Source organism: Osmerus eperlanus, chromosome 1 (assembly GCF_963692335.1).
Source record: "Osmerus eperlanus chromosome 1, fOsmEpe2.1, whole genome shotgun sequence".
Lineage (NCBI taxonomy): Eukaryota > Metazoa > Chordata > Actinopteri > Osmeriformes > Osmeridae > Osmerus > Osmerus eperlanus.
The window spans coordinates 23,657,966-23,678,469 of NC_085018.1; the positions used below are offsets into that span (position 1 = coordinate 23,657,966).

General features: G+C 50.8%; 1 protein-coding gene across 3 annotated transcripts in view; it reads left to right on the forward strand.

Annotated features, from left to right (window-relative positions):
* The window catches only part of pmepa1 (prostate transmembrane protein, androgen induced 1), a 17,253-nt gene extending 178 nt beyond the window's left edge, over window positions 1–17,075 (forward strand). Inside the window, exons 1-4 of one of the 3 annotated variants that reach the window (XM_062471291.1) lie at window positions 1–582; window positions 15,084–15,238; window positions 15,821–15,874; window positions 16,054–17,075. The exon at window positions 1–582 is cut by the window's left edge and continues 178 nt beyond it. In XM_062471291.1, the coding sequence (XP_062327275.1) occupies window positions 162–582; window positions 15,084–15,238; window positions 15,821–15,874; window positions 16,054–16,626 (1,203 nt within the window). In that variant the 5' untranslated portion in view covers window positions 1–161 and the 3' untranslated portion in view covers window positions 16,627–17,075. Of the gene's footprint in view, window positions 583–13,454; window positions 13,622–15,083; window positions 15,239–15,820; window positions 15,875–16,050 lie in introns of those variants that run through there. The other 2 variants (XM_062471283.1, XM_062471299.1) reach the window with 2 other exon arrangements.
* Window positions 17,076–20,504: the final 3,429 nt, after the last annotated feature.

The following is a 20,504-nucleotide window of genomic DNA, read 5'->3' on the forward strand; positions in this document are numbered from 1 at the left end:
GATTGGCTAGCTAGGACAAACTAAACTGCGTTGACATTCAGTACTGCTATCCAATTGGCCGACACGCGGTCTGTCACTCTCACCATTTCAAGTCTGGCGCTGACGTAATCATGTCTGCCTCCGATGTCCCGCCCCTGGGAACGCAGCCGACTTGGACTTGAATGAGACGAGTTCAGAGCCCGTCAGACAGACGGATACAAAGTAGCACAGTCTGTCTGTTCCCGACCCTCGGCGATTCTGGAGTCCTACCCAGGGCAGACTGCGCGGCCCGGGGAGGGGGGGTGGACTACGGACACAATAGACCGTTGACTTCAGCTCTCAACTGTAGACTTAAAGACGAGGAAACATCCAAATCTACGCGTTTTTTTGATGCAATTTCGATCCGCCTCGGCCCGGCGGAATCGACCGAAGTCAAGAAGAAGAGGCGGACGGGGTCTTGGTGCCGCCTTGTTTCTCTCGTAGTTTTCAAGATTTCGATGTTAAACTTCATGGGTGTGATTAACGGTACCGCGGCCATCCAGACCAATGTATCTTGTACATGTAACTGCAAACGCTCCACGTCATTCCAGAGCATGGAGATCAGTAATTAGGCTACATCTGATTTTTGTTTTATTATCACACTTGACTTGCTCGAACACTTTGTTATTCCAACTTGCCCTGCTAGACTACGCTCAGTTTGTTGGCGTCGTCGACTTCCATTAGGCTTCCATTACACTTCTGCTCTCTCTCTCTCTCTCTCTCTCTCTCTCTCTCTCTCATCTCTCTCTCTCTCTCTCTCTCATCTCTCTCTCTCTCTCTCTCTCTCTGTGGTTTTTATATCTAGATTCGGTTGATTATGCGGGCATGGGTGGACTCGTCGTTATTATCTTAAATTAAACTCAAAACAACTATGCGTCGCTTTCCTTGTCTGCCATTTACGATAAACTTATTTGTCCGCACTGGGGACTTTGCCGGGGCTCGAGCGGCGTCTCTGTCTGCCACCCCGGTGATAGGCCAGACCTCTTATCTGCTCGTCACAACACTGCCAACAGCGCGAGCCAGGCGTCTAGTCGTCCGACCGGGGAATCCCGGTGACTGTCCCTATCGAAGGTCACGAGAGAGCTCAGACAGGATTCCTACATGTATAGACTAACAGTCATTTCTGTGATAGTGATATGTTTGTGTCGCCTGCGCGTCGCGTTTGAGATCCCATTCCGTTTGACTTAAAACCTATTTACTCATTTTGAATCAAAGCCACGTACCAAAGTACATTAGTACGTAAAAGTGCTAAACAGGACAAGACTCAGTATAAAAATGTATCTAAAATGCAACATCACAAAACGAAACATTTTCTTCTTGCAGCTAAAAACTTAGAGTTGCATTACAAAACCACCTCTATGTGCGTGTGTGTTTTCTATTGTGTAAATTAAGATGGACCAGCCAATTCAGACTCATATCCTCAACTCAGAGAGACAGGGGAGAGAGAGGGCGAGAGAGGGAGATAAAGAAGGAAATCTCCCTGTTTGTCCGTCACTGCTCTGCTCCAGACTCAAATATGTTCCATTAAAAGTGAGCCAGAATTCTCTGTGTGCAGCAATGAAAGAATGTGCTCTCCTCTTCTCTCCTCTCCTCTCTCCTCCTATCAGCCCCTTCCCACTCTCCTCTCCTCTCACCCTTTCTCTCCTCTTCTCTCCTCTCCTCTATCACCCCCTCCTTCCAATTCTCATCTCTCCCCTCTCATCCCCCCTTCTCTCCTCCTGTCCTGTCCTCTCACCTCTCCCTCTCCCTCACCTTCTCTCCTTTCCCCTCCCCTCCCCTCCCCTCCCCTCCCCTCCCCTCCCCTCCCCTCCCCTCCCCTCCCCTCCCCTCCCCTCTCCTCTGTCTCCTCTCTGTTGTCATCAGGGTGACACTCGGTGTCTGCAGGTGGAAGATGAGGTGTGTGTGAAGCGTGTGTTGTGTCTGTCGACTGTCTAAGTGTGTGACAGGGTCAAACAGACTGGGGGAGGGGGAAGGGGGGGCAGGGCAGCATATAGCAGCCTGCGGTGACTGAATAGACACTTAGACACAGACAGAGAGAGACAAGCAGACAGACAGACAGACAGGCAGACAGACAGACAGACAGACAGGCAGACAGGCAGACAGGCAGACAGATATAGACAAGCCATAAAACAAATGAGACTGAGTTATGGAAGAAGCACTGTTGTAATCAGATTATTAAAGCCCTGGCTGTGCCCACTCTTAGGATAAGCTCTCTCTGTCTCCCTCTCTCTCTGTCTCTCCCGCTCTGTCTCTGTCTCTCTCTGTCTCTCCCGCTCTGTCTCTGTCTCTCCCTGTCTACCCCTCTCTCTGTCTCCCTCTCTCTCTGTCTCTCCCGCTCTGTCTCTCTCTGTCTCCATCTCTCTCTCTGTCTGTCTCCCTCCCTCTCTCTCTCTCTCTCTCTCTCTCTCTCTCTCTCTCTCTCTCTCTCTCTCTCTCTCTCTCTCTCTCTCTCTCTCTCTCTCTCTCTCTCTCTCTGTCTCTATCTATCTCTTTCTGTCTCTCTCTCTCTGTCCCCCCCTCTCTCTCTCTGTCTCCCTCTCTCTCTTTCTCTATCTGTCTATTTCTCTCTCTGTCTCCCTCTGTCTCCCCCTCTCTCTGTCTCCCCCTCTCTCTGTCTCCCTCTCTCTCTATCTCTCTCTCTCTGTCTCCCTTTCTCTCTATCTCTCTCTCTCTCTGTCTCCCTCTCTCTCTGTCTCCCTCTCTCTCTGTCTCCCTCTCTCTCTGTCTCTCTCTGTCTCCCTCTCTCTCTGTCTCCCTCTCTCTCTGTCTCTCGCTCTTTTTCTCTCTCACAGCTCTCTCGCTAGATGTCAAATTAAATGTTTGTTTTTTTCTAACACAGTTCACAGGAACATTGTTCAGCTTTCCCCGGTTAAAGTTTCAGTTAACAAGTACGATGGATTTATAAGGTTGACCATAATGGTGTGGGTGTGTCTGTTTTGGCATTCGTGTTTTCCCACAGCATCCTGGTTCCAGGGTGAGCAGGGGGACAGGGGTGCCAGGGGTCAAACAGGGGTGAGCCCAGGACCCACATGACCCTGTTCACATCTGGAATTGCTTCTTTATGATACCCAGACATTAAAATGCATCTGCAGCGCAGAACTGTACAACTGTGTGTCACAGCATGACAACAGAACGCTGCTCTCCCTCCAGACTTGATGAATACAGCAATACTGCATGCTCATTGGCTCATTTGGTATTTGGTTGGAACCGTGACCACCATGATTACCTGTGTTCTTGGTGTGTCATCGTCCCAGAACGACCCCTCCCCCTCCAACACACACACACACACAGACACACACACACACACACACACACACACACACACACACACAGACACACATTATCCCACCACCCTCATCTCCACTTCCAGACAAGCCATGCTCTATAATTGCAGGGTGAGATCTTAGTCACAATCTCTGTCCTGTACCACCCCCCTCCCAGACACACACATACACACACACTCAAACACCAACACACCATGCCCAGCCAAAGCAGATGAGGTCATCGTCCCTCACAGAAGAGTGATAGACATGGAGACACACAGAGTCTGCTCTTTGTGTGAATGTGTTCTGTCCAATCATCAACCACTGTACTTGAACTGTATTGATCTATAGTATTTGCCCCCTTCAGCCGTTTGCTGTTATCAGACTAGTCACAGTCTTAAACACACGCACACACACCCAGGCCAACACACACACACACACAACCCAGGGGGAGGGAGGTAGTAACATGCGTGTCTTTGTTGTCTGATGCAGGCTGGGGTGACAGACTGGGGGGAGAAGGGGGGGGAGGAGGAGGGGGGGGGGAGAAGAGGGAGGAGAGGGGGCTAGAAGGGGGAGGAAGGGGGGGGGAAAGGGAGGAGGTGTATTTGTTTGTTTATTTGGGTTATAGAGTTTCTGGGAAGAGAGCGGGAGATAAAAAGCGAGGGTAACAGAACATGGTCGTTGTTTTCTGTGAATCCTCATCACTGCTCAGTTTCTCCCTGGAGAAGCCAGCTCTCCACTCTATATTCTGTTAGCTCTTCATAGAAGCAGTAATTGGTAGCATGATGCTTACACTAATTTGGTTAGTTCAATGGATATACCTTGTGGGTGTGTGTGCGTTTGTGTGCGTGTGTGTGCAGCATGAGCAGACCCAGACGTCTCTCTGGGGCTGTCTGTCTGTGCAGCCTCAGGGTGGTAGACTGACTCCTTGGGGCTGCACACACTTCCCACAGTGCTGTGCGTGTGTGTGTGTGTGTGTGCGTGTGTGTTCTATTGTGCGTGTGTGTGTTCTATTGTGCGTGTACTAGAGACACAATAGAAACATGTTTGATGTGGTCTCACTGCATCCTCTGACACACACACACACCTCTCAACCGGCTGGGAATTTTTATGACAAAGGGTTTTGGTAAAACTCTCTATCCACCATGAACACAGGTGTTCCTCGCTGTCTGGCTAGCAGACCCCACTAAACACACACACACACACACACACACACACATACACACATTGTGAATCAGGACAGAGTCACCAGATCCGTCTCTCTGGGGAGGGCAGAGTGTGTGTGTCTGAGAAGGTTTTCTAATTACACAGTGCTAGTTGTGTTAAGATGTACTGAATAACTCATTAATAATGGTTTGTTTGGCAAACCAAAATTGAGTCAATTAAATATCTCTCAACTCTTTGTTCACGCAAAAACGACTTTAACCACCTGACCTCACCTACCAATCAGAAGCAAGGATGTCTTGCCAAGGAATCTTGGCCCACTAACTGCTCTCTGCTATCCCTATCCCCCCCCCCCCCCTTCTTCACACACACACACACACACACACACACACACACACACTCGGACACACACGTATGAGCTGCAAGTGCGACTTTATTTAGCCTGATAGCATATGCGGGGGGTGGTTTGTCAAGCCAGTTGCAAGGTCTTCAGACTGCACACTGTTGTTGGTGTCTCTCCTCAGGCAAGGCTATCTCATCATTACAGCCTGCCTCCCAGCACCTCACACTATGTGTGTGTTTGTGTGTTCGTGTTTGTTTGTTTGTTTGTTTGTGTGTGTGTGTGTTTTTGTTTGTGTGTGTGTGTGTGTGTGTGTGTGTTGGAGCTACGGCCAGTTCTAGCGACAGGGTCTGGGAATGGTCTGCTGTGAGACAGTCAGCTCATAAAACCCAGCTGGTCACACACACCCACACAGACTGACCTGACATGCCCCACCCCCCAGTCTAATATCCCCATGATATTGTCTTAGGAATTCAGTATTCAAATGTGTTTTTGCATATTAAATCAGTCCTGCTTGCATCTGCAGAGGAGGGGATCTGGAGGCGGGGGGGGGGGTGTCTCCCGGCAACATGGGGGTGTCTGGGTGGTGAAGGTCAGAGGTGAGAGGTCAGTAGGGGAAGGGGGAGGAGGTGTCTAGGGTGAAGTAAAGGGTTCATTGTCACAATGCCTTGGGAGAGATGGGCTAGTTTGTGTGAGTGTGAGTGTGTGTGTGTGTGTGTGTGGTATTGTTGCCCTAAAACAACAGGGACACCCTTAAATCAACCCCAACCCCCCTGCTCTCTTTCTTCCTCTTTCATTCTCTCTCTCTCTTTCTCTATCTCTCTGTCTCTCTTTTCCTTCTCTTTTATGTTACAGAAGAATCACTAGCTGCTTTACTTTTTTAAAGTTTAAACAATTTAGATGATATTTTTATAATATTATTGTGCTTGGGACAAGAGGGCATCCACCTAGATTTAATAGTATTTGTAGATATATAAAAGGAATATTTATACATAGATATATCCTTACCTCAGTGCACAGAGATGGCAGATACCACCACCCTACACTGTGTGAGCCAGCACACACGAGAGCAAGACATGTTTTCTGGTGTGTGAGGTACAGCCAATGGACATGTTTGGTAGTACAGAATTCCATTTACCTTTGATATCCACCACTGGTGGGTGTGGGATCTAGGTTCCCATACTAATTTCCTGTCTGTACCCAACAGACACTGTCATAATATTTACCCCAGTCTCAACCCCTCCCCCAACCTCCCCACCCTCCCCCAGAGCCCCCCCCCCCCCCCTCTCCCTCCCCCAACCTCCCCTACCCTCTCCTAGACCCCCACCCTGCTACTAGACACCCAGTCATTTCCATTTAATCATCATTAGGCTGTCTGGTCTGTGCTTAGCCAATATTTAAACCAGGGTGAGGACCGTCTTCTGGGGTGTGTGTGTGTGTAGGGGGCGGGGGTGGTCATGTAAGTTTCCCTGTGAGGTGGGGGGGGGGGGGGGGCAGGGTGGATCACCAGCCTCTTGTGGTTCTGTGGAGGTTCTTGAGGTGGAACAGGAGAAGCTCACCTGCATGTCCTTCATCACAGCCCTGTCTGTTGCTAGTGGTTGTTCAGGGGTGTAGAAGTGAGGGAAGATGGTTGGTGATCTCTCTTCTCCTCTCTACCCCTCTCCTCTCCACCCCTCTCCTCTTCACCCATCTCCTCTCCACCCCTCTCCTCTCCACCCATCTCCTCTCCACCCCTCTCCTCTCCACCCCTCTCCACCCTTCTCCTCTCCACCCTTCTCCTCTCCACCCCTCTCCTCTTCACCCATCTCCTCTCCACCCCTCTCCTCTCCACCCATCTCCTCTCCACCCCTCTCCTCCCCTCTCATCTTCTCTTCTCGTCTTTCATTGTTGCTACATGTCTAGACTAGCCCTCAGAGTACCTCTCTAGTCAGGCAGACCAAGCTCTCATGTGAGTAACACTGCTCAATGAGGGTGTGTGTGTGCCTGATGGACACAAGCACCCCCCATCAGCACAGCAGAAACACTTGACACTTTCTCTCCTAAATTACACACACACTCACACATACACAACAAGGAGTTTGTCTCTGTGTCTGTGGCCCTATAGGAAACAGCTGTGATGTCCCCTGATTTGCATGAACACACTCCTTGGTTTCTCATTGTCTGTCAGCAGACCGATGGCACAGGGGTCGGGCAACGTGGAGAGGCTCTATGCAAATGTTCCAAAGCACCATGGCATCATTAGTCATTTCTGGTGGCTTGCGTAACTATTAGTCAGACAGAGTCCGACGTCAGACGGTCCCAGGGGACAGCAGACCACACCTCGACCTGTCTCTGTCTGATGACATCACAGCCCCTCCACTGTCTGCTCCTAGTCTGACTGGAACCCTGTCATCTGTTTTAGAGTTCTAGAATGGAACCCCTTATATCGGTTGTTACATGGTTCTAGTCTGGAATCCTATAATCTGTTACATGGTTCTAGTCTGACTGGAACCCTGTCATCTGTTTTAGAGTTCTAGACCAGAACTCTGTAGTCTGTTACACAGTTCTAGTCTGTGTGGAACTCTATGATAAATTCGATTTAGTATAGACTTGGGTCTTGTGAAACTGCATCAGCCAGCACACAGAATCAACCTTCTGGTTTGAGAATGAGTTTGTGTGAAGCTGTCTGCCTTGAAACAGTTTATACGTTTTGAATATACACACACATACATACACACTCCCTCTCCCACACAACTCTCTCTCTCTCTTCCCATATGCACACACACATCCTGCATCCATGTTGTAACTGCTGCACTAATGACTGGTGTCCTCAGTAATGAGCAACAGAGAGAGGCTCTTTAATGTGGTCGTAAGACCGTTATTTTAACTGAGACTTCCCAGCACAACATGGTTTGTGTGAGTTTAGTGTGTGTGAGTGTGTTTGTGTGTGTGCGTGGAAGTGTCTGAGGGTGAGTGTGTGTGTGTGTGAGTGCGTGCGTGCGCACAGTTATGTGTGTAACTCTCCAAGGGTCGTTGTGTGTACAGACAGACAGGAAGTTGAGCCAGCTGGCAGCTCTACACACAATGTGAACATGCACCTGGAGACAGCTGGTGAGCTGCAGAGGCCCTTCAGTCCTCCACCTACGAGTCAGCCCAGCCCAGCACTGTCCTCACTAGGCCAGCACTGTCCTCACTAGCCCAGCACTGTCCTCACAAGCCGAGCCCAGCACTGTCCTAACCAGCCCAGCACTGTCCTCACTAGCCCAGCACTGTCCTCACTAGCCCAGCAATGTCTTCACTAGCCCAGCACTGTCCTCACCAGCCCAGCCCAGCACTGTCCTAAGCAGCCCAGCACTGTCCTCACTAGCCCAGCCCAGCACTGTCCTCACTAGCCCAGCCCAGCACTGTCCTCATTATCCCAGCCCAGCACTGTCCTCACTAGCCCAGCACTGTCCTCACCAGCCTAGCACTGTCCTCACTAGCCCAGCACTGTCCTCACTAGCCCAGCCCAGCCCTGTACTCACTAGCCCAGCACTGTCCTCACTAGCCCAGCCCAGCACCGTCCTCACCAGCCCAGCACCGTCCTCACCAGCCCAGCACTGTCTTCACTAGCCCAGCACTGTCCTCACTAGCCCAGCCCAGCACTGTCCTCACTAGCCCAGCCCAGCACTGTCCTCATTAGCCCAGCCCAGCACTGTCCTCACTAGCTCAGCCCAGCACTGTCCTCACTAGCCCAGCACTTTCCTCACTAGCCCAGCACTGTCCTCACTAGCCCAGCCCAGCACTGTCCTCACCAGCCCAGCACTGTCCTCACCAGCCCAGCACTGTCCTCACTAGCCCAGCCCAGCACTGTCCTCATTATCCCAGCCCAGCACTGTCCTCACTAGCCCAGCACTGTCCTCACCAGCCCAGCACTGTCCTCACTAGCCCAGCACTGTCCTCACTAGCCCAGCCCAGCCCTGTACTCACTAGCCCAGCACTGTCCTCACTAGCCCAGCCCAGCACCGTCCTCACCAGCCCAGCACCGTCCTCACCAGCCCAGCACTGTCTTCACTAGCCCAGCACTGTCCTCACTAGCCCAGCCCAGCACTGTCCTCACCAGCCCAGCACTGTCCTCACTAGCCCAACACTGTCCTCACTAGCCCAGCCCAGCACTGTCCTCATTAGCCCAGCCCAGCACTGTCCTCACTAGCCCAGCACTTTCCTCACTAGCCCAGCACTGTCCTCACCAGCCCAGCCCAGCACTGTCCTCACTAGGGGAGTCAGGTGGCTGAGTGGTTAGGGAATCGGGATAGTAACCTGAAGGTTGCCAGTTCGATTCCTGACCGTGCCAAATGACGTTGTGTCCTTGGGCAAGGCACGTCACCCTACTTGCCTCGGGGGGAATGTCCCTGTACTTACTGTAAGTTGCTCTGGATAAGAGCGTCTGCTAAATGTAAATGTAGCCCAGCACTGTCCTCACTAGCCCAGACTTCACAATCCTGACTGGCCCAGCCTTGCCCAACACAATCCTGACCTAGACAATTCATTCATCTGTATCCATCCATCCATGCATCCATCCATTCTGCCATGTCTTTACTCTAACCTGACAGTGCTTCGTCTAAACCAGGCTGGAAAGCTGGGCTTGTTTGGATTTGGTATGGATTTGTTTTGTCTAGACTTCCTCCACCCCATGCGCACACACACACAAACACACAATCCCTAATGCAAAACTTGTTATTCAGGTTTAACAGAAGGTAGACAGGAGTTCTGTTCAATAAACACAGACAAACAGATCGACAGGCAGTCAGACAGAAAGACAGACAGACAGTCAGCAAGTCAAACAGACAGACAGGCAGTCAGCAAGTCAGACAGACAGATAGTGTCGGACAGACATGCGTGTTGTCAACGAAAGACTAGACAAAGCAAAGCCTTCTCACAGACTGGATGGTGATCATTTTGTCTAGCTACGCCCTAGTGTGTGAGAGTGACAGACAGTGAGAGGTGTGTGTGTGTGTGTGTCTGGGCTGCATAGCCTAGACGATCAGGCACTGATGACTTGATCTTTGCTCTCCAGTCTGCCTCTCACCCTCCAGTGTGTGTGTCGTGTGTGTCGTGTTGTGTGTGTATTTGTTGTGTGTGCGGTGACAGCAGATGAATAGGTGGTGAGTGGTGGGGGCTGGGGGCTGGGGGTGTGAGGAGTGTGAATCCAGGACTAGGCTTGCTCCTGCTGGCTAGAATCATAATGAGCGTCCTGTCTTTCTCTCATATACAAAGCCACACACCCCCCCACACACACATACACACACGCCTGAGACAACCAGCTGATAACAGGGTTAGATTTTCATATGTTTCAGACAGGCTGGACCACAGGTCAATTTGCTCTGGCTGTCTATGGTGGCAGGATTCTCTCTATATGTCTGTCTCTCTCTTTCTACATCTCTCTCTAAAGCTTTTCCTTGTCCTTATAAATAATAGTGTAAATATTGCCAAAGTAAAACAAACATGGAGAACAAAACTGTTATTATCAGGAGGTTTATAAAATAATAATGCTGTTTTGATGCTATTAATAGTTTTTTATTCCAAGCAATGGTCTATATTTATAAATCCATTAAATAACTGATAGCTAACTAAATAACACACTAATAATGGAAACACAAGTTATTGTAATAATAATAATAATTGTTACTTGGCACATAAAGAACATAATTAATATTTGTATTAATTCAACATAAATGCATTAAAATACAAATAAAACAAACAAATGAAAATAAATTATGTTGTTGAAGATCACACCAATTAATAACAATGCAATGAAATAATATTAATAATAATAAATAACATTAATATGCATATTATTCCACTGGCTGTCCCTCAGGTTAAAACAGGCTTCTTTGCTGCCAGTGTATGTCTTCTGTAAACCATTTCATTTAGACTGTCTTGCATATTTATTAAGATTCATGGAATCAAGCCTTCCAAATCCATGGTGTTTGTGTAGTTCCTGCTCATTCCCAGTGGTCTAGTCTAGCTAGTTTACGTGGTGTTTATGAGAAGTCTCCAGTATGTAATTATTAGTTTAGTGGTGTTCCTGTAAAGCGTTCAGGCCAGACTGACTGAGTGCAGTTGTGAGGCATTGTGGGGCTTTGGTTCTGTCAAGACCAGCCTGGGCAGGGGCTCTCCTCCCTGTGTTCCTCCTGGCAGTACAGGGCATGATGGCAGACAGTGCTCTATCTCTCTGTCCTCCCCTCTCCTCCCACACTGGCAGTGGGAGTGTCCAGGCCCAAAGTTCCCACACTTGTTGGGTGATGTGTGACCCCCTCCCTCTTCTCCTCCTCCACCACCCAATGCCCTTGCCCCCCCACCCCCCCCCCCCCCTTCCACCACCAGCATCATCACACTACTGCTGCTGGGTCTTGCTCTCGGACTCCACCCACATTCTTTCTCATGGAAATTATCTAGCACATTTTTGTGAGCCTTTGACCTCGAACCCACCCCTGGCACACATGCACACGCTGTCTTTCACAGACGCACACACACACACACACACACACTAATCTGGCCACTTTAAATTCACAGTCTGTGGAGTCACTGTTGCTGAGGTAGAGAAAGTCCTGCGAAGCCTCCCTCCCTCCTCCTCCTCCATCCACCCCTCCCTCCCTCCCCCTCCTCCATCCACCCCTCCCTCTCTCCCCCTCCTCCATCCACCCCTCCCTCTCTCCCCCTCCTCCATCCACCCCTCCCTCCCTCCTTTCCTCTCTCTGTCTGCCTGCGTGCTCAAAGCTGTCTGGCTCAGCATTGACCGCACATACCCTGTCTGACTGGGGTGGGGTAGGGGGGGGGGCAAGGTTAACTTCCTCATGCAGCTCTTTCTCTTTGTCCCTCCCTTCCTGTTTCTCTCTTCCTCTCTGTCTCTCTCTCTGTCTGTCTCTCTGTGTGTCTGTCTCTCTCTCTCTGTCTGTATCTATCTCTCACTCTTTGTCCTTCCAATGCCTTCCGCTTTTCCCCTCTTACTCACATTTTCCCTCTGTCTTTCTCTCACTCTCTTTCTGCGTTTCTGTCTTTGCCTTCCCTCATCCCCCCCTCTCTCCTCTCCTCCCTGTCTCTCCTCTTTTCCCTGTCTCTCCTCTCTCTCCCTGTCTCTCCTCTCTCTCCCTGTCTGTCTGTTGACCTCCTCAACTTCTCCTTTTGGAGCTGATGGGGCTCTTGGTCTGTTCCCCAAACCACACACAGACACACACACACACCCTTCTGTTCCCTCGACACAACTTCCTGTCAGCTGGCTCTGTGCTCTTTCGGAGCTGTATGAATGTGTGTGTGTGTTTTCGGTATTTTGTTTTCTGGTTGCTTTAGTCTTGAGGTCTGTCTCTACAGCTGGTCGGTCAGGAGTATGCCTGTCTGTCTGCCTGCCTTTCTGCCTGTCTGTCTGTCTGCATGTTTGCCTGTCTTCCTGTCTGTCTGACGTACAGGACACAGCGTGCTCCCAGGCGAGTGGAGCAGGACAGGGGAGAAGGGGAGGAGGGGGGTGGGGATGAAGGGAGGAGGGGGGGAGGAAGAGGGAGCAGGGAGTGTTTGAGCTTAAGAGCAGTGTTCCAGAAAAAGAGAGAGAGGGTGTGTGTTTGAAAGAAAGAGAAAGAAAGATAAATCAAGGAGGTAGAGAGATATAGTCTGCTATGATGCAGCCCCCTTCTACCCCAAGTCTGCCTGCTTTGCGTGTCTGTGTGTGCGCGTGTGTGCGCGTGTGTGTGTGTGTGTGTGTGCGCCTCAGGGCTGCGTGCCAGCTGAAAGAGGCTGGCCGTTCCAGACAGTGGGTTGGGACAGTCGTTGGCACAGAACATGTATTTACCCAAGTGCTACACACACACACATACACACACACACACACTCCAGAGCTGACCACACACACCTAGCAACACCACTGTTGTTCCGCAGTTTGTTTGCAGGAAATAGACTGTGTCTGGGATTTTGTGTGCGTACGTTTGTGTGTGTTCAGGTGTGTACGTGTGTGTGTGTGTTGTGGTTTCATAACAGGAAATGAACTGAACCAGTGTGGTATGTTTCTCAACAAGAGCCTGGTTAGAGTAACCAGAGGACCTCACATGGTCTATCTGTCTGATAGACACAATCAATATTGGGTTATATTCATTCATTATGAGAATGAATGTTCAGAAGAAGAACTCTTAAAACTTTGTTGTTTTAGCAACTCATCTCTCGCTCATCTCTTTGACTCACTTTGCCCTCCTCTCCCTTCGTCTGTCTCTCTGTCTCTTTGTCTCAAACCATCATTCTCTCTGTGCCTCTCTCCCCCGCTCTCTCTCTCTCTCTCTCTCTCTCTCTCTCTCTCTCTCTCTCTCTCTCTACCCAATATGCTTTATTGGCCTGAATTGTTTAGATTAAACATTCATGAGAATTCAAAATCTCTGTCTGCCTCACTCACTTTCTCTCTCTCCCTCTCTCCCTCTCTGTATTTTTCTCTCTCGCTCATCAGTATTCCTTCCATCTCTCTGTGACCCATCTGGTTGAGCTGGTCTAGACTTCCCACCACTCCCCCTCTCTCCCTGTCTCCTTCTGTCTCTCTCTCTCTCCCCTCCCCCATTGTTGTTTTTAGTGAGTGGGGGTAGTCAGCTGTTGCTTTGTGTGTGTGTGTGTGTGTGTGTGTGTGTGTGTGTGTGTGTGTGTGTGTGTGTGTGTGTGTGTGTGTGTGTGTGTGTGTGAGAGACAGACCAGGGGACAGGGCAGCAGGCGAGAGAGAGCCACAGTACGTGTGTGTCCTCGGAGGCAGATAGGTTTGTGCTGAGTAGAGAGAACTTACCACGTACCATGCAGCCTCTGTCAGGAAACAGCCAGCAGCAGCACAACTGTGAGCAGACAGAATGCCCTGGTGAGTTACCCCCCAGCCCTCCTCCTCTCTTCAGCTCTCTTCTTCTCTCTACTTCTTCTCTCTTCTTTTCCTTCTGCCTTCTACCTCTCTCTTCTTCTTCCTCTCTCTCCCTCTCTCTCTTTGTTGTTCTTCCTGGGAGACACATGTGTTGTGGTCAGATGGAGGTTAGAGTCTGTGCAGAAGAACTTCTGGGGGTTCTGTGTTCTCTCTGGGTCATGAGAACTGCTGTGGGGTTCTGTGTGGTGTTCTGTGTGGGGTTCTGTGTGGTGTTCTGTGTGTGGTTCTGTGTGGGGTTCTGTGTGGGGTTCTGTGTGGGGTTCTGTGTGTGGTTCTGTGTGGTTCCTGTGGTTGAGGAGGATGTGTTATCTGTGAGCTGCTGTTGATATAGGTTGTGTTTGCATGTGCCTGTGCTACCTAAAGTGTGTGTGCATTTACAAATAGAAGTACAGAGCTGTGTGTTTATGTAGACCAGGTCAAACAGGGTTGTGTAATATAGGTGTGTAACATTCCAGGAATGTTGGAAAGCACTTTTATCAACCCTGTCTGGTCTTGGAGGTGAAGCGAGAGATAGAAGGAGAAAGAGAGAGATAAAGAAAGGAAGAAAGAGAGAGAAGGGGGAGGGGGAGTTTAGAATGTAGCTGGAGGCAAGACTCTCTCACAGACTGGATTTGGCCATGAACATGTCTCTCTCCCACATGGTGTGAGAAAAAAGCTGTGTGTGGTTGTGTGTGTGTGTGTGTGTGTGTGTGTGTCTAAAGCGAGAATGTGTGTAATTTCTCCATAGTGGTGTTATTATCTTGTACTCTCCTTGAGTATCTATCACATTTTTAGGACTCTAAATGGCTCTGTGTACTTGTTAGTGTGTGTATCTCAGTGTGTGTGTTTGTGTGTGTGTGTGTGTGGGTGTGTTTGTGTTTCTCAGTGAGTGTGTTTGTGTGTGTGTATCTCAGTGAGTGTGTGTGTGCCTCAGTGGGTGAGTGTGTATCTCAGTGTGTATGTGTGGGTGTGTGTGTGTGTGTGTGGGAGGTAGGGATGGTGTAGGGCAGGCTGCTCTGACCTCACTGTCTCCAGATAAAGATATTCCTATCTGCCCAGAGTCCACACACTGAACTTTGAAACAGACCCCTATGTCTGGGTCAATACCACACACAAACACACACACACACAGAGGCACACACACGTGCACACGCACACACATACAGGAATAACGTGTTTACTAAATGGCTTGGTCTGAGCACACATGATGTTGGTGGTAATGGTGATGTCATCAATCATAACAGCTTGCTCATCTCATCCTCCCCTCCTTTCCTTCTCTCCTCCTCCTCCTCCTCCTCCTCCTCCTCCTCCTCCTCCTCCTCCTCCTCCTCCTCCTTCCCTCTCCTCCCCTCCCCTCCTCCTCCTCCCCTCCCCCTCCTCCTCCTCCTCCTCTTCTCAACACCTCTCTCCTCCCTTCTCTCTGCAGCCCAGCTGGAGTTTGTCCAGATCCTGGTGATTGTCATGGTGATGATGGTGATGGTGGTGGTGATCACGTGTGTACTGAACCGGTACCGGCGCTCCGCTCGCTCACTGCTGTCCCGGCACGGCCCGCAGCGCCGACCTCACCTCCCCTTGGCTTCTGTAAGTATGCTCATACCTCCTATTGGCTATCGCCACCACACGCCATCTTCCATTGGCTACCACAGCTGTACACCACCTTCTATTGGCTAGCTTAGCTATGTTTAGCTGTACGCCACCTCCTATTGGCTAGCTCAGCTATATTTAGCTGTACGCCACCTCCTATTGGCTAGTTCAACTGCTTTGTGTGTGGCAGACATGCTGTCTGGCACCTGACTGACACAGTTCTAGAACCGTATGACTTCAATGCTGTCTTCTGAATCACCGTGACTCACACAAAATGACTCACCAGAGATGAAACACACACGCGCGCACACACACATATATACAATATAGGATTCTCCCAGGTTCCCTGTGCAAATTAGCCCCTGCTGAATCTCAGATAGACAACCAGACAGAAAGCCACCTGGTGGTCATTCACTGAAATGCCACACCAGTAACTTTACAAATAACATTTTTGCTCTCTTGTTTTCCCTCTCTCTGTCTCGCTCTCTCTGTCTCTCTCTCTCTCTGTCTCTCTCTCTGTCTCCCTGTCTCGCTCTCTCTGTCTCTCTGTCTCTCTCTCTCTCTCTCGCTCTCTCTCAGGAGGGAGGTCTGTGGTCGTCAGAAGGTGCAGGGCCCTCTAGTGGACAGAGTGAGGTAAGAAAAGTAAAAAGCTCCCATCTTTCACTTCACATGTTTATTTCAGACGCATCACGCGTCTCATTGGCTGTCATTGAGGACCTCTCCTGTGCTTGTTAGCTTACGTTAAGATACGTGCCAAAGTGATGCCACCTCTAATCTGCACCTCTAACCCTCCCCCCTCCCCCCCACAGCAGCAGGCGTTCACGCCCCGCCCCCCCGAGCGGGTGCCCTCCTACCTGCAGCGCGAGCTGGGCCGCTTTCAGCCCACCTACCCTTACCTGCCCCAGAGCTTGATCGACCTGCCCCCCACCATCTCCCTGTCGGACGGCGAGGAGCCCCCCCCGTACCAGGGCCCCTGCACCCTGCAACTCCGAGACCCCGAGCAGCAGCTGGAGCTCAACCGCGAGTCTGTCCGGGCTCCGCCCAACCGCACCGTCTACGACAGCCACCTCCTGGACTCCTCACACTGCCCCCAGGCCCCGCCCCACCTGAACCCGGGGGGGGGGGGCGGCGGCGTCATGGCGACCACCGCAGCCTTCGGTGGTCAGGGCGCGCGGGTGCACGGGGCCCCGCCCACCTACAGCGAGGTGATCGGTCACTACTACCACCCTTCCTCCCTGCCCCCTCATCCCCATCAGACTGGCGGGCCCCCGCACCCCCCCTCGCTGCTGCAGGGGCTCCTGCCCAACATCAGCCCCCCGCCGGGCAGCCTGGAGAGCAGGAACGCTCGCAACTCCAAGGAGAAGCAGAAGCCCCAGCAGGTGTGACGCGCTCGCCGCGTGCGTCTCTCCAACACAGCCCACACACACTTCCTGCTTCCTGCTCTTCCATGCGTCAGCTGACCCGGGGATGAGAGAGCAGCTGATGTCAGGGTTGAGGTGAGAAGGGGGGAAGCGGGGGGGGGGGCGGGGATGGGGGGGGTGCAAGAGCACAGAGAACCGAACTGCACCCCCTCCCCCCCCACCCCTTCTCATTCTGAAACCCCCCTCCCTCCCCCCTCAGCCTGACTGACTTTGTAAACATATTTTCCTGCTTATTTACCATCTCAGTGCTCTCAGCTTCATTTCTATGGCCACACACGGAGAAAACGAAGAAAAAAAAGTGTCATCGTAGACCGTTCTCTTCCAAGTATTTAGGTTTATCTTTTGTAATATTGCGCTTGCTACCAGCTGCATGTGGCTAGTTTCCCAGACTCAAGAGGGAGCAAGGACTGTCTGGACCGTCTGGACTGTTCTGGTGTGGTCTGGTTCATACCGGTTCAAACCGAACCTGGCAAAGATGAGATGATGCCAGCACTCCGACCCGAACCAGGCTGAGGTGTGGTTAGCCAAGTTAGCGTTAGCCATGTTAGCATCTGAAGTGTTTATCTCTTACTCTCTGAATTAGTTTCCTTCAAAGTCCAGAAACATTTAGTCCTGTCTGGGCTATCCTGGGCATAGATTAGATCCGATTTTACATTGCTGACCTGTTCTCAAGAGATGTTTGCACAAGCTTCCAGACTGTTGCTATATATGGAAACCCAGAAACTTCTTTGCAGTTTGGTAGAGGACAGGGAGAGCAGGGGTATTTTTGTAAACCAATGGATTCTAAAGAGAAAATATGTTTTTGTCTGCGCTACAACAAAAAAAAGAAGTTAATTGCAAAGTGTTGGGGTGCCAACTGAAACATGTTCTACTATGTGCTCCAAACGCATATACAGCATCCCTGTGCATATGTAGAAATGTGTCAATATACCGTAGATATGTACGTATATACACACATATATGGAAACTTAAAACAAACTTTAAAAGAGTTATTTATATAAATGTTGAAAAGAATTGCACTATTTTTTAATGTAAGGAGATGAAACGTAAAATGATATCTCCAATCTATAGGAGGATTGTATGGACGCATGAGAAAGCCCTGGAACACTTGCTCCGGTCTTTGTTTCCAGGGGACAAACCAGGGGACGGACCTATTGCTCTTATTGTGATGGTGCAGTGTTCAGTAGCCTACAGCATTATGGGGGAATCCTGACTTACAGTTTGCTTTCAAACTGCTCAAACTCCCACATCAATCTTCCATTAGCATCATGGCAAGATTCATGCAAACGTTTGAGTTCAGCCAACAAATCACAAGTCAGAATTCCACCCGAGAATCCAATCAAATTCTCAGATTCTCTCCCCCAGCCTGAGACTCTGGCGAACAGCCTAGCCCACGTTCACGACACAGCTTTGTCAGAACATTGATCTGGACAAACTACCTCAGCCAAGAACTACTCAAGCACATCGCGTGGAAGACAACCTTCACCTGACTTGCCTGCCATCGACCTCCTGGCCGGAGTCCAGGAGTGTGTGGGGTCTGTGCTGGAGCGTAGAGAGACTGAGGTCAGAGAGACTGGTAGGGAGACATGACATGGTGTCTAAGAGGTGTATGGTTGCAGGTATCTGTTCACTGCACCATCCTGTCCCAACCTTGCCCCATCCTACCCTACATTGTCCAACTCTATCCTACCCCACACTGCCCTGCCCTACCCTACAATAACCCTACACTACCATACATTTACCCTACCCTGCACTTCCCTACTCCACCCTACCCTACCCTACCATACATACCACCCCCTAGCCTCCCCCTGTCCCCAGCCCTGGTCTCTTTCCTCCAGGCATCTCTGAGCACTTTACTGAGGAAGGAGAGCCACCATCTCCCTGGGTCAGCACTGGCGCACCACTCTGGCGGGTTTATGCAACTGCTTCCTCTGAGGAGAGACTTCCAGACTACCACAGGCAAACATAGCTGATATCACAGCTATTAGAAAGAGAGGATAATCCCTGTTTTTCTCTCTCTCTTTCTCACTCTCTCTATCCCTCTTTGTCCTGCTCTGAATTTTAATGTTTACATTTGATTTTCAAAGACTTTTAACTGAATCAGAACTAGATGTTGAACCTTTAAACAGCCAAAGGATAGACTTCGGGACTGGGTTAGTCACCCTTGAACCCCAAAGGGCTTTCAGCCCGGTCCACGTTCAGCCCTGGCGGCCTTCCCAAGCCTGTAAACCTCTGAGGCTGTAGATCCAGTAGGATCGGTTGGGTTCCAGCGACATGGTGGGGACTTCTCCCGGTGTTCCAGACAGGTCAGGGGAGAACCTCCACCATGGTGCTTCCACCCATCCTGCTTCTACTGACCTGAGGCCTCCAAGATAAAGGAGACAGGAAACAAGGCACCAGGAGCTTGGTGGGCAGCCAGGGCTTGTCAAGGGGCCTAGTCTTCTGTGTGTGGTCTGGTCCTCTCAGAGGTGAGCATGGGTAGGGGCCCTGACTGGACCTGTCCTGTCCGCTAAGGGATCACCAGTGCTGACCAACCCAACAGATTTGGGGTGGGCGGGGAGCTTTGCAGACACACCGCCCCCTCCTCAGGCCAGGCCTGGCCTGAACCAACACCTCACTGGTGTGTGTGTGTGTGTGTGTGTGGGGGGGGGGGGGGTCGAACTCCTTCCTTTATCCCGGAGACTCTGAACATTCCTGTTGGGCCCACCAGCTGCTCTGTGTAACAGTGACGGGCGGAGCACTTCAGAGAGCGTTGACGCAGGGTTGAGGCTGTTGAGAGGGCAGGATGGGCCATCGCCCCGTGAGTGACCCTCCACCGTCTAGACGAAAGATAAACACCTTTTAAACTAAACAAACAGTCCTCGGTTCTTACCCTGATGTGTCTGCAAAGTTGGTTCCTACCTTTGACCCCCCCCCCCCCCATTCCCAGTCTGAAATGAGCTCTTCCTGTTCCCTAGAGATGCCTGTGTCCAATGACAGAGTTCCATACAGATCAGCCCTTCTGCCATTGGCTGGCTATATGTCTCCTTGGAAATGTTCAGTGTTTTATTACGTGTGCCTGCCTGTGCTGAGGCAAATGATAGGGCTGTCTGAGCTGTCAATCACTTCAGACCACGCCCTTGCTGCCTAATACAGACACAGATTTGAGTGGATGATGAGGATGATGATGATGATAATGATCTTGAAGATGTTAGTTTTGATAGTGGTGTCGCGGAGAGTGTTGCAATATACCTACTATTTGCCTTTTGATAACGTAGTTTTTGTTTAACCTAGAGAAATGTAATGCGCGTTTTTTGTTGTTGTTATTATTGTTGTTATTATTGCTGTCTTTCTTAAAAAAACAAACAAACAAACAAACAGGTCATTGTGCTCCAGTTCATGGTTCACACACACCAGGGTGAGCTACAGAACAGTGTGAATGCTCAGCTGCAGTCTGCTGGGTGCCCACCAGGGGGCGTCAGAGAGACTGTCCACTACCCAGGAGTCAGCAGCGGAGCGCTGATCCAAGATCTGTTTAGTCTATTAGGTCATCTTGGATGAGATCACCTGAAAGCTTAATCCATGTCCCCCCCCCTCCCCCCTCTCTCCCCCTTGAGTCCCCCTCCCCCCTCCCCCCCTCACCCCTCTCTCCCCCTTGAGTCCCCCTCCCCCCCTCCCCCCTCTCTCCCCCTTGAGTCCCCCTCCCCCCCTCACCCCTCTCTCCCCCTTGAGTCCCCCTCACCCCTCTCTCCCCCTTGAGTCCCCCTCCCCCCCTCACCCCTCTCTCCCCCTTGAGTCCCCCTCCCCCCCTCCCCCCTCTCTCCCCCTTGAGTCCCCCTCACCCCTCTCTCCCCCTTGAGTCC